This window comes from Nycticebus coucang, chromosome 22, assembly GCF_027406575.1.
Source record: "Nycticebus coucang isolate mNycCou1 chromosome 22, mNycCou1.pri, whole genome shotgun sequence".
NCBI classification, from domain to species: domain Eukaryota; kingdom Metazoa; phylum Chordata; class Mammalia; order Primates; family Lorisidae; genus Nycticebus; species Nycticebus coucang.
Genome location: NC_069801.1, coordinates 59,106,314 through 59,120,613, shown reverse-complemented (window position 1 = coordinate 59,120,613; position 14,300 = coordinate 59,106,314). Strand labels below are relative to the sequence as shown.

Genomic DNA, 14,300 nt, shown 5'->3' with positions numbered 1-14,300 from the left:
ACCTTTGCCTGGCCTTGCAAAAAATACTTTTGGACGTTAGAATTTACTACCTAATTACAACCAGGTATAGCATAACCAATTAATTAACTTGCCCCAAACCAAATTTTAAATTGTGTTTACCTGTCACCTAAATGTCACAGCAGGGAACAGCCCTTCAGCGCTGACATGCTGAGAGTGCTCTGTGCTCTAAGAAAGTAAGCGGAGTCCCCTAATTTCAATGAAAGTAGCATTTCAGAAATCAAGTTGTTTTTTTAATCAGTTCCCTGAGAAGCACAAAGGCCAAAAGAATATGCAATCCTTTTCTTTGCAGCAAAATTACTTTAATAATCTGTATAGAAATGAATGAGAGGATGTGTGTTGATGATAAATTTCAAAAAGTAATAGAAGTTATAATTCGTACCTGTAGAAATGCAGTGAAGGAAAAAGAATTCCACATTTAGAAATGACTATAGGCTTTTTTTGTTTGTTTGTTTGTTTGTTTGAGACAGAGCCTCAAACCATAACCCTGGATAGAGTGCCGCGGCATCACAGCTCACAGCAACCTCCAACTCCTGGACTCAAGCGAGTCTCCTGCCTCCGCCTCCCAAGTAGCTGGAACTACAGGTGCCTGCCGCAACGACCAGCTATTTTTTGGTTGCAGCCGTCGTTGTTTGTCGAGCCCGGGCTGGATTTGAACCCACCAGCTTAGGTGTATGTGGCTGGCACCTTAGCCGCTTGAGCCACAGGCACCAAGCCGACTACAGGCTTTTTAAAAGTATCACTCATAACTGATAAAGAAATTTTCCTATTAACTAAGGATTAAGAAAGAACCATCAAGTTTTCCTTTCTATCCTTGTGGAAGTTTTTTTTTTTTTTGGAGATGTCATTTAAAAACTGTTAGAGCAAACAGTATGATGTTAAGTACGTATTATGTAAGAAGACAAATAGAGGGCGGTGCCTGTGGCTCAGTGAGTAGGGCGCCGGCCCCATATGCCGAGGGTGGCGGGTTCAAACCCGGCCCCGGCCAAACCGCAACAGAAAAATAGCCGGGCGTTGTGGCGGGCGCCTGTAGTCCCAGCTACTTGGGAGGCTGAGGCAGGAGAATCGCTTAAGCCCAGGAGCTGGAGGTTGCTGTGAGCTGTGTGATGCCGCGGCACTCTACCGAGGGCCATAAAGTGAGACTCTGTCTCTACAAAAAAAAAAAAAAAGAATACAAATAGAAGGAGATTCCTTCAATAGTGAAAATACCCTGAATGTCTAAGGCCACATCTGACAGGAGTTTTCAAAATAAAATTCCAGTTATGAAAATGGTTAACATGCATCTATTGAATTTGCTCATTCAATTCTAGTTCATTTTGTCTAAACTAAGCTTTACTCAATCATTCTGCAAATATTGATTAACCATCTACAGTGTGCCAGGTAACATAGCTACAATGGGGAGAAATAAAAAAGATAGTTTGGAGCTGGAACACATTCTTCTTAGCAAAGTATCTCAAGAATGGAAGAAAAAATATCCAATGTACTCAGCCCTACTATGAAACCAATTTATAGCTTTCATACAAAAGCTATAACCCAATTATAGCCCAAGAATATGGGGAAAGGGGCGAGGGAGGATAGGAGAGGGGGGAGGATGTTTGGGGGGGTAATTGGTGGGATCACACTGATGGTGCATCTTACAAGGGTACATGTGAAATTTACTAGGGGTAGAATATAAATGTCTTAACACAATAACTAAGAGGGTGCCGTGAAGGCTATGTTAACCAGTTTGATGGAAGTATTTCAGATTGTATATAAAACCAGCACATTGTACCCCATGACTGCATTACTGTACACAGCTATGATTTAATAATAATAATAAAATTAAGAAAGATAAGTCTCTGCCATTTATTTTATATGCCCTAATATTAACCAATATATAAACTTCCAGAATCCTACAGCATTGATATTTCTTGACAAAAATCATTCCAAAAATATTCACTTGGAATCAACAATTCATAATTCAATGATATTTCAAGGAGACGTTCTAATGAGACAGAGGGTTATCTGGCACAGAAATCCACCAGCAAAAATAAAACAGATATAATCTATTTCAATAATCTTAAATCACACCACTAAAATATAGAACTTAATGTTCTTACATAATGCCCAAAGTGTTTTTCCTTTAATCTATTCCTGATTGCCTTATTATATTTAAAAAAAAAAAAAAAAAAAGAATTGATTTTTATATCACTTGGCATTTTATGTGCTTTGATGGAGTACATTTTGCTTTATTAAACCACAACGTGTTTAGGCAGCATTAAAGCATTAAAATATTCATCTTAAAAGTTAAAAGATTTTTTGCCAACACTCTTAATTCCCCCAAATAATCAGAGATCTAAAAACACAACAGTAACTGGTAAAACTAACAGATGTTCTATCGCGACCTTTTCTATCCCCACCATGTGTATTAGTTCTAATCGGAGTGCCCATGAATATATGAATGCAGAGATACTTTGTATTAACATACATGTGATATATAATTTCACCAAGAACATTTCAATTGATGTAAAGTCACTGAGATTAAGAGGTAAACAAAACTGTAAAACATTTATGGGAAGGGAGAGTGGGAATCGGGAATGACAGCTAATGTGTATGGGTTTCTTGGGGGGGGGTGTTGAACATGTTCTAATAATTAAAGAGTGGTGACAGTTGCATAACTTTGTGCATAAACTAAAAGCTACTGAACTGTATGCTTTAGATGGGTGGATTTTATGGCATGTGAAATATTTATCAATAAAGCTCGGAGGAAAAAACCCCTCTATGTAAGAACGTCCATCAAGTTCTCTAGTCTCTAAAAGCATCCTTGGGTATAAAACCATTGCTTCCCTCACCGTCCATTTATTGCATTGCCTATCTTTTTGTTCACTAGGGGAGCTACTGATTTTAAAGGTATCAAGTGAAAGTAATATAATATCCCATCTGTGAGATTCAATTTTGGAGAAGTCAGTGGGGGCCTTCAACAATAACTACTGCACATAACTTTAACATAAACCAGTTTCTCAAACACACACACAAAAATCCCCTATGTGGGTTCTTATACCTGGTAGTCCAAAATGCTGAATCCCAAGCCTTTCTGATCTTTTACCAGCTCGACGATCTTGACCTCGGGTGACCAGAGCGCTAACTCTCCCTCCTCATCCTCTCCAGGGCTGTTGTCTCCACTGTGCTCCACCTGAAACACCAAAGGACCAGGGACAGGTCAGGAACCTCAGTTTCTTCTCAAACCAGCAATTCTCTTTGGCATGCACAGTTTTTGGCCGGGGCCAGGTTTGAACCCTCCACCTCCGGTATATGGGGCCGGCGCCCTACTCCTTTGAGCCACAGGCGCCGCTCATGGCATGCACAGTTTTTCTGTTTTATCTTTGTGAAAAGGACATGCATTGGGCATACACACTCCGAGATAAGATCTTCACGAATATTCAAGCACTTACAATGCAGACTGTCAGACATCTTTTTTTTTTTAATGTTAAGTACCTCTTTCATTCAAAGTATTAACAATGACTTTATACCTCAATGAGTTCTGTCATCCCATTAGAAGCATAAAAGGAAAAATACACAATTTAAGTCAATGAAAACATCATAACAAAGCAGAAGCTTATAAGATACTTAAGTAGCAATACCTGGACTCATAATTATAGACAGACAAAAAGATACCCATACAGAAACAGGCCAGAAAAGCAGCACAGAAAAACCCCTTCTGCTGGCTCCTGGAAGTTTTTTAAAAAAAAAAAACTTTACTACAGAAATTAGGTGGAAAAAAATCCAAGACCTTGGGCAAAGTGTAAGTCTAAAAACAGCCTCACTGAGTTGAGGCTCGGCGCCTGTAGCTCAGCGGCTAGGATGCCAGCCACTTTCACTGGAGCTGGTGGTTTCATATTCAGCCCGGGCCTGCCAAACAACAATGACAACTACAAAAATAGCCAGACGTTGTGGCGGGCCCCTGTAGTCCCAGCTACTTGGGAGGCTGAGGCAAGAGAATTGCTTAAGCCCAAGAGTATGAGGTTGCTGTGAGCTGTGAGGCCACAGCACTCTACCCAGGGCTACAGCTTGAGGCTCTGTCTCAAAAAAAAAAAAAATTCTAGCCCAGGTTACAGAGCAGGAGATCCTATCTCAAAAAAAAAAGGAAAAGAGGGAGGTGCCGTGGCTCAGTGAGTAGGGTACAGGCCCCATATATACAGAGGCTGGCAAGTGTGAACCCTGCCTAACTGCAACAAAAAATAGCCGGGTGTTGTGGCAGGTGCCTGGAGTCCCAGCTACTTGGGAGGCTGAGGCAAGAGAATCGTCTTAAGCCCAAGAGCTGGAGATTACTGGGAGCTATGACACCACGGCCCTCTACCCAGGGTGACATAGTGAGACCCTGTCTCAAAAAAAAAAATCACTCAGTTGAAAGAATAAAAATCTGATCTTGGAGGAAATAAACAGGTCAGCACAACTGCCCAGCACACAGGTCCTGACGTCACACCCCTGTCCCTCTATTGCAGAATCCTTGACTTTTCGGGGAAGAGTCACTGCTGGAAGGTCGAGGAGTCCACTACGCAGAAGAAGGGCTCTTGACACAACCTTCTGCTCTAACACTTCCCAGAGCATTACACTACTGACGCACCCGACTCACCTTTCCACAATACTCTAAACTTCTATTTGAAGCTCAAGAATTTTCTTTTGCTTTATTGCCCAGGCAACTAACAAACTCCCTGGCTTCTAGGTTAGAACGGGAAACAGTGCGGATATGAGGGATTGCCATCGCTAACAGAGCTGGACACACCTTGGCCATCGTTGTTCACTCAACCCACAAAAAGCCTGGCCCATAGCAGGCGCTCAAATATTGTTTAACACATTAAAATCATCTATCTTTGAATGTGTTCCTCTTGAAATTCCCTTTTTTTTTTTTTTTGAGACAGACTCTTGCCTGGACTAGAGAGCTGGGGCGGAACCACACCTCACAGAAACCTCAAACTTCTGGGCTCAAATGATCCTCCAGCCTCAGTCCCCTAAGCAGCTGGGTACAGGTGCCCACCACAATACCTGGTCAATTTTTCTATTGTGGGGTCTCTCGAAGTGCCAGAAAACGAGTCTGAGTCACCACACCTGGCTAAAATGGCTCTTCCTCCTTTGGTTACCATTGAGACACTCTCTCAGTCAACCCTGCTTAGAGTACAGTGGCATCATCACAGCTCACAGAAACCTCAAACTCCTGGGCTCAAGCAATCCTCCTGCCCCAGCCTCCTGAGAGCTGAGACCATAGGCATGTAACACAACTCCTGGCTAAGTCTTTCTAATTTTAGTAGAGACAGGGTCTCGCTCTTGCTCAGACTGGTTTGAAACTCCTGACCTAAAGTGATCCTCCCACTTCAGCCTCTCAAAGTGTTGGGATTCTAGGCATCAGTCACCACACGCACCCTGAAAGTCCTTCTAAATAAAGGTAAAGACTGAATAATAATGGGTTTTTTTTGGGGGGGGGGGAGGCAGTCGAGTCTCAAGCTGTTGCCCTGGGTAGAGTGCCAGGGCATCACAGCTCACAGCTACCTCAAACTCTTGGGTTTAAGCAATTCTCTTGCCTCAGCCTCCCAAGTAGCTGGGACTACAGGTGCCTGCCACAACATATGGCTACTTTTTGTTGTTGTTGTAGTTGTCATTGTTGTTTTAGCAGGCCCAGGCCAAGTTAAAACCCACCAGCCTCAGTGTATATGGCCAGCACCCTACCCACTGAGCTACGGGCACTGCATGAATAAAAGTAGACTTCTTAAAACTTTGGGTGATCTCAGTAAATAAATAAAAATGGTTAACATATATCGAATGAAATAAAATAAAAATGCATCACCCCAGGCAGCGCCTGTGGCTCAAAGGGGTAGGGCGCTGGTCCCATATGCCAGAGGTGGCAGGTTCAAACCCAGCCCCAGCCAAATAATAATAATTAATTATAAATAAATAAATCTTAAAAAAAAAATGCATCACCCCTACAAACACGACTTTGAAAGACCTATGGATGAAAATCCACTTAATGACGTCAAAGAAGGGGGAACAAAAAACCCTCTATAATTTGGAAGATAACAAAAACATTTTAAAAATTAGGATTGGGACAGATCTCAAACTGTCACTGCCGGTCATGGACAGTCAATACCCAATACATGGTGGACTGAATCTAACTATGAGAACTTATTTCCCATATTGCTTAGTACTTGAATTATACAACTTGTATAATTACAACTTGAAATTAGTTCAAGTTGTAATTATACAACTTGAATATTAGGGAATATTCTGGATCAATAAGCTGTGTGTATTTCAGTCTGGTGTGGGGAAGTAATATAGTTTAAAAAACTTATCACTTCCAATAAAAAGTAAAGTTCCAAAGGCTAATACAATATGATTGACGTTTTACGGGGGGCCTTGAATATGCTCCCTGATTGGGTCTTACAATTTTGGCTGAGCTGCCTAACCAGACAGGGTTCAAGAATACATGATGGTATCAGTATAAATGAAAAGAGAGAGCCAGGATTTTAAGAAACCACATACAGTTTCAACACCCAAGTTCATAGAAATTTCAAGATATGCAAGGTACATAAGATTAATACCCCAACCGGAAATATATCACTTTGATACAATCAACTCTGCATAACTCCTGTTTACAGAATGGAAAGCAATCAACTAACGGGCAGCAAGGTGGACATTAGCATAATTCAAAGCTGTTGTTCACCCACTGTGGGCAAAGCATGACGGGTGGGGACACAGAGTCAGCCAGCAGGGTCCGTGATTTACGAACCCTACAAAATAGATTAAAGGCATTTCTACCAACCTTCAGGGGGAAGCTGCCACCCACGTTTCATTTTAGCAGGATAGCAGAAGTCACAAAAGTTTGGTGTTTCATTCCCCTCCTTGAAAGCAGTTAAACTTTAAAAAAAAAAAAAAATTGTCAATCAATAATCAAAAATTTGGCTGGGCATGGTAGCTCATGCCTGTAATCTCAGAACTTTGGGAGGCCAAGGCAGAATGCTTGAAGCAGGAGTTGAAGATTAGCCTGTGCAACATCACAGATGCCTTTTCTATAAAAAGTTAAAAGATTAGCCAGGCATGGTGGTGGCATGTGACTGTGGTCCTAGCCCAGGAGTTCAAGGCTATAGTTAACCATGATTGTGCCACCACCACGCTCCAGCCTGGAGACAGAGTAAGATTTATTTTAAAAAATAAAGTCAGGTGGCACCTATGGCTCAGTGGGTAGGGCGCTGGCCCTATATACCAAGGGTGGTGGGTTCGAAGCCGGCCCCAGCCAAACTGCAAAACAAAAAAATAGCCCGGCGGGTACCTGTAGTCCCAGCTTCTCCAAAGGCTGAGGCAAGAGAATCACTTAAGCCCAGGAATTGGAGGTTGCTGTGAGCTGTGCCACCATAGCACTCTACCAAGGGTGATAAAGTGAGACTCTCTCTCAAAAAAATAATAATAATAAAAATAAAAATAATTCAAAAGTCTACAAAGCCCCTCTTAAATGCCCTGTACAGAATAAAAACACTATAAGATAGAAAAAAAATTTAAGATTCTGGCAGTCTTCTCAGAAAAGATTAATACACACTGAAGCATCTGCCTGAAAGACAGTGCTGGAGTCTTGTTTACTTTAGAAATCAGGAAATGAAAACGGGCAGACGGAAGGCAGGAGCAGCTGTTGGCCAGCACTTCCCAGCGCCGGGTGCCTGCTGGCCACTCTGCTCGCACTCCTGTGCCTCTTCCTGGTGAGGTGGGTCGCACCTGCAGTGGCACCATTACTCAGAGGAAAATTATAAACCAGGAGTCAAGTTATTTGCCCAGACATTCACAATTATGAAGTGGCAGGGGCAGGATTAGGCTCCTGGAAATCCAGACCTTAAATAAGTCAAAGTGAAGCCCCACGTATCTAACCTGGTGTTGACAGAAACATAATCCAAAGAGTGGGGAAAGTGGCAGAAAAGATGAGATTACAGGGGCGGCACCTGTGGCTCAAAGGAGGAGGGCGCTGGCCCCCATGGGCCGGAGGTGGCGGGTTCAAACCCAGCCCCAGCCAAAAAAAAAAAAAAAGATGAGATTATAGGTGGTATACGCTGGCAAAGCTCAAGCTCAAATTCTTCTCATCAGTAAAATACTTCTTAACAAAGAGAGGGCGGCGCCTGTGGCTCAGTGAGTAGGGCACCGGCCCTATATACCGAGGGTGACGGGTTCAAACCCAGCCCTGGCCAAACTGCAACCAAAAAATAGCCGGGCGTTGTGGCGGGCGCCTGTAGTCCCAGCTACTCGGGAGGCTGAGGCAAGAGAATCGCGTAAGCCCAAGAGTTAGAGGTTGCTGTGAGCTGTGTGAGGCCACGGCACTCTACCTGAGGGCGGTACAGTGAGACTCTGTCTCTACAAAAAAAAAAACAAACAGAGAGAGAAACGGGGCGTAAAAAGTGCTATTTCTTACTCCCAGGTGCAAAGGCTTGCATGGCAATTTCTAGACTCACTTTGAAATGAATGACAGATCTCCTTATTTCCCAGGCTCTGAGAAGGGGAAGTCCCTTAGATATTCCACACTCATCCCCACCTTAAACTTCCTAAGATTAACTGATGTGAACAAGCCAAAATGAGTCTGGGCAGTTACTAAAAAAGGTCTGTAAAATCAAAACACATGTGTACCGATGTCACCAAATGCATGTTTCAAGGAAAAGAAAGTTTTATGACAGTAAAAAAAAAGACACAATTTGAAAAGCTATGCACTGTTGCCTTAGTCAACTGAGGCTGAGGGGTGGGGTGGGCTCGCTCTGGGCTCCCTCCCTTCATACTTCAATACGCTCTTGGGCGGTCCGTGGTGAACGGGGATGCAGAGGGGACGGGAACCCAGCGTGCTGGCGCAGTACCTCCACATCCGGAGCAGAGGTTTCGGGGGTCCTTGGTTCATCTACAGAGGCCTCATCATCAAACAACCTTCGACAGCACACCAGGGTAAAAGGGGGTGGAGCTTCCTTCAGAAAGGAGACTGTTTCTCTGCGAGATTTGCCGTACAGCTGCACGCCATTGACCTGGGGAGACGAGGGAGAAGTCAGTGAGGAAGAGGCCTCCGATGAAAACACCTCTGGCTTACGTGGAGCCACCAAAATGAAAACAGGGGTGTTTGTTTCACTCTCCCTGTAAATAAAGGGCCTAAACTGGGCCAGGTGCAGTGGCTCATGCCTGTAATTCCAGCACTCTGGGAGGCAGAGGCAGGTGGATTGCTTGAGCTCACGGGTTCAACACCAGCCTGAGCAAAAAGCGAGACCCCCGTCTCTACTAAAATAGGAAAACTGAGGCAGGAGGATTGCTTGAGCCCAAGAATTGGAGGTTGCTGTGAGCTATGACGCTAGGATGGCAGCTTGAGACTCTGCCTTGAAAAAAAGATAAAAAGGGGGGGTGTCTAAATTCAATCATATTATTTTAGTAATAAGTAAAAATGTCAGAAATCCTTAAGGCTAGATCTTTATTGAAGTTGAGTGAATTAAGTATAAAATATGCTCACAGTACAACCATTACCGGGTAAGTAAGTGATCTATCTAATTCTTCACATCTCTGTGGTTTCTCCTTTCATATTGCAATGCTGTGTTTTCTCACTTCTCTATTCTTTTTTTAGGAGACAGGGTCTTGCTCTGTTACCAGGCTAGCTCAGAGTGGCACAATTACAGCTCACGGGGCTCCAGGGGTCCTCACGCCTCAGCCTCCGAGTAGCTGGGGCTACCGATGAGCACCAATCACACCCAACTAATAGCTCTAAATCTCATGTACAGCCTTCGTAAGGCCATTTCCCTTTGCTTTCACATTCATAAGAATATCCCTACAGATATTGGCACTAAATTTAAGGCTGTTAAAAACTGCTTCACTTACAACGTGGAAGTTAACCAAACCTAGAATACTCAGTTGTCAAAACTTAATGTGATTCCCAAAATTCTTTCACATCCCACAAGCTTAATACCGTCCTAGAAAAATAAATTCTATCATAAAAGAAATACACACATTGTGTCTTGGCCTTCTGACTAAGCTCAGGTGAAGAGGGATGGACGTAACTACATCAGGTCTGTCCTTACACAGTCGGCTGTGTCAGTGTTCAGATTATTTTATGTAAGTATCCCAGATGTTTAAAGGAAAAAGATAACTTGTAGCAGCCCGTAGAGCCGATGGCCAGGAGGAGTGAGGGTTGTAAGAAATATCTGTCTAGCTCAAGAATGGAACACCTTGGTGGAAAGGGCTTGGAGAGGGATTTAGCTCCTAACAACCATGAGAGCTCGCGAGATGAGAGCAGTGGTGAATTGGCAGTCTCTACACCTGTTGTGTTGAGAGGCACGAGATCAGCCTTCTATTAGGCTGGAGGAGCAGGCAGTCGGGAGCGTGCGCAGTCTATCACGGACCCGCTTACTCTGACTCTGTCTCCTCTCCTGCCTGCAGAACACCAGCACGGCATCTCTCTGCTGAAGATTATCAAGCTCTGCTAAAGACTAAAATCTATCTTTCTAAGAACACTGCTTTACTCTCTCTCTAAGACACTCTCTCTTTCCTGATGAAGTAGATAGCCCTCTGGCACCTAAGAGAAACTGTACCTGAGCAAGGTAACTTAGCGGTCCGCATCCGGAACCTAGTCAAGCCGGCCGGAGACCTGGCCAGTCCCGGGCCCTGACAGTAACTTTTTTTTTCTTTTTTTGAGACAGAGTCCCACTTTCTCTGTTGCCCTAGATACAGCATTATGGCATCACAGCTCACAGCAGCCTAAAACTCCCAGGCCTAGGTGATTCTCTTGCCACAGCCTCCCGAGTAGCTGGGACTATAGGTGCCCACGACTACGCCCGGCTAGTTTTTCTATTTTAGTAGAGACAGGGACTTGCTCTTGCTCAGGCTGGTATAAACTCCTGAGTGCAAGTGATCCTCCCACCTCAGCCTCCCAGAGTGCTGGGATTACAGGCATGCCAGGATTACTACGCCCAGCTAAAACAACTATTCTTTATTAATGATTAATCCTTATCACCAAAACACCATCTAAATTTCATATCATTTTTATGTGTATAACAATAATACTTGGCACCAAAGATGATTTAGAAAGATACATTTATTACAATTTTTTATACCTATGGCTTTCACTCTGAGTTCCCTCAATTCTAACTTGTCTTTGGAGCTGATTTTTCTGCTACTCCCAAAAAGCTTCTCCCAAAAAGCTGAGGCATCAACAAAATCCAGACAAATAATCTTTTCATATTTGACTCCTACACCTGGCTTGGGAGGGTTTAATAGCATTATTAGTTGAAAGATATTTCTATTCTGGCACTAATTCCTAACAGGTGTTATGTTACGTTAATGTTCAGATAACAGGCAGGGCTAACTTTATTGGGAGAAGCCAGAAGATGAGCCAGCCCTGGGTTGCTGGGCATACCAGCCAGCTGTCCCTGACAACCTCTCTCAAGCCTGCAGCCTACTGAGCACTTAGCCAGCAGGCCAGACGCAGCAATTATTTATTTATTGCCTCTTAATTATTTACAAAGAAACCACCACTCGGCAAAAAGACCCCATGTACGCCAGGGAGCTAGCCCTGCTAGAAAAGTAAATAGCATCTCTCAGTCTTTACAACTAATGAAGAGGTCCAGGGAACAGCGAGTCCAGCAGCAGGTGAAAGGTTTTTCCTTGGAATCAGCTGCAAATCACATTTTTTACAAGAAGGACCAGGGAGATACCTACCATGGTCTGCCATGTCCACAGTGCCACCTGATGTCAGAGCACCAGGTTCTAAAATCAGCTCAAAGGGTAGTGCCCTATACTTAAGAACAAAAAGCAAGTAGACACAATCAAAGCAAGAATTCTATGCAGACACAAGTATTAGTTTGTATTTCACTTCAACAAATTACAAAGTCACTTTTCAGGTTTTTATCCTGGAGTACCTTTAAATATTTATTTAGTTCATTATTTATTCATTGGGGCTGTCTCCGATTACTACAGCAGTGCCTGGTAGTCCTCCTCACAACTCTCTATCGCTGTGGGGACTGGTCCCATTTCCTATCACCAGCTCCTACCTACGGGGATTTATGGCTGCTGTAAATAGCTGTTCGGGGCTGAGACTTGGCACAGGGTTCTAACCCCAAAGCAAATTTGTGTTTCTGGCTTTAAGCTCTAAAGAGTACATGAAACACACACACACACACACACACACACACACACACACACACACTCTGAGTTCAGGAGTTTGCTTGGCTAACTTTACAGAGATTTCTTATTTCTATATTTGGTTACTCAGAAGAAGCAGATTTCCATTTTAGAATTCATAACGTTTCTCAAAGTCCTTCAACTTGAGACCCTGTGTGTGCTGTCAAAAATCTCAAATACCTCGGTTTTTTTCTTTCTTAGAAAATACGCACACATGGACCTGCTGGCACAGCACAGAACGCTGTAAAAGTGCCGTCCCGCCACCTCGCCCCAGCTCACAAAGCTCGTCAATATGCCTTTCCACGGTGACGACACTGCCAATGCCTTCCAGAGGTAATGTTTTATAGCTTCTATTGATGATACTCCGTCAGAGCCTCTCACACAGACAGTGAAGGAGGCAGTTGCCGAGAAGAAACTGATTCTATAAAAGTTAAGTGCCATGGTAAGTGACGCACGGCCAACTGGTGGCAAATTCGGAACCCAAAGCAGCTTCTCTTTCAGATCTATGCTTCTTTCCTCGTCCTAAGTTCCTTCACTAGAAACCCATACTTAAGAATTCAAACAACTCTTCCTGCTACCTTATAACAGCACAGTCTGGGTATCGCAAGGCGGACGCTCTCCGTCTTGGCTAATGCGCAGAGGACTCAGGGGACGATGGCATCACCAGCTTGCTCTCCTCCGGTCCACCCAACATTGCTTTAGCACCAACCTACCTACCACATACTAGTAGTGAGTTATACTTAGTGTTGTTGAATTTTATACTCACCACTGGTTAAAATGATAGATGTTATCAATATTTTACCACTAAAAAACACTCAGCTAAATCAGTTTTACTCATAAGCCACCACATCTCCCAAACTAACACATCTTACTTCTCAATACCAAATAACTACATCTTACAGTAATGGTCTCCAGTCCACAAATTATCACGTGTGACCCCCACAGTAAGCAGCGCAATCCCATCATCTTGAATCTCTCTAAAAACAAGCATTAACTACACTTTGAAACAGGACTCGGACACCCTGCCCCACCATGCTTAGGACAGAGTTTGGGAAGTATACACAGCCCTTTTCCCTCGGAGATGGAGATTCAACTCAGAGTTCTTCTCAACATTTTCCTCTAGGTGAGTGGATGCGACCAATAAATTGCAGTTGAACCCCACAGGAAACCTACTTGCTCATTTCACGGTGAGCAAACATAAATGTCAGAAAGAAATCTCTAAAATCAGGGCCCATGGGATTCTATTCTTTTTTTTTATCTTTTTTTTATTAAATCATAGCCGTGTACATTAATGCCATCATGGGGTACAAAGGTTTGGTATACCATTTTAAATATTTTCATCACACTGGTTAACATAGCCTTCACGGCATCTTCTTAGTTACTGTGTTCAGACACTTGTATTCCGCATTTAGTAAATTTAACATGTACCCTTGTACGATGTACCGTAGGTGTGGTCCCACCAATTACCGCCCCCTCCCCTCCCTGGGATTCTATTCTTGACTAAGGCGCGCCTGGTGGAGCCTAGCTTCTAGAAGAGCTCTTCTCTGCACAGTCTTCTCCTGCGACCACACCTCACATCTCTTTTAGGGATTAGGGGACAGTGTGATGTATTTGAAAAAGTAATGAAATGGGGGTTAGGAAAAACAAACTAGATCTGTCATTCTTCTCCTAATTCAGTATATAAAGTTGGGAGGTTGGTGCCTTATTTTCATCTCTGTAAAATGAGGGTTTCCAGTGTTATCTTGTTCATTTGTGGTACTAAAGTACGCAACTTTCCAATATTTCCAAATATCTCTCGTAAGTCATTTCAGGCTAGGCATGTTGACTGACACCTGCAATCACAGCCCTTTGGGAGGCCAAGAGTTTGAGAGTAGCCTGGGAAACACAGTGAGACCCTTTCTCTACAAAAAACTGAAAAATAAAAAATTAGCTAGGTATGATGGTGCAGGCCTGTCGTCTCAGCTGCTTGGGAGGCTGAGGCAGGAGGATCACTTGAGGTGAAGATTTTGAGGTTGCTGTGGGCTAGGCTGATGCCACAGCACTCCAGCCTGGGCCAGAGTAAGATCCTGTCTAAAAAAAGAGAAAGAGAGAGAGAGAGGAGGAAAGAGAGAGAGGAGAGGAGAGAGAGAGAAAAA

At 43.4% G+C, this 14,300-nt stretch overlaps 1 protein-coding gene across 1 annotated transcript in view; it reads right to left on the bottom strand.

The window, feature by feature from the left end:
* PATJ (PATJ crumbs cell polarity complex component) overlaps window positions 1–14,300 on the bottom strand; it is a 408,655-nt gene that overhangs the window by 295,987 nt on the left and 98,368 nt on the right. The window contains 2 exon segments of the mRNA XM_053575260.1: window positions 3,059–3,190; window positions 8,871–9,032. Of these exon segments, the coding sequence (XP_053431235.1) occupies window positions 3,059–3,190; window positions 8,871–9,032 (294 nt within the window).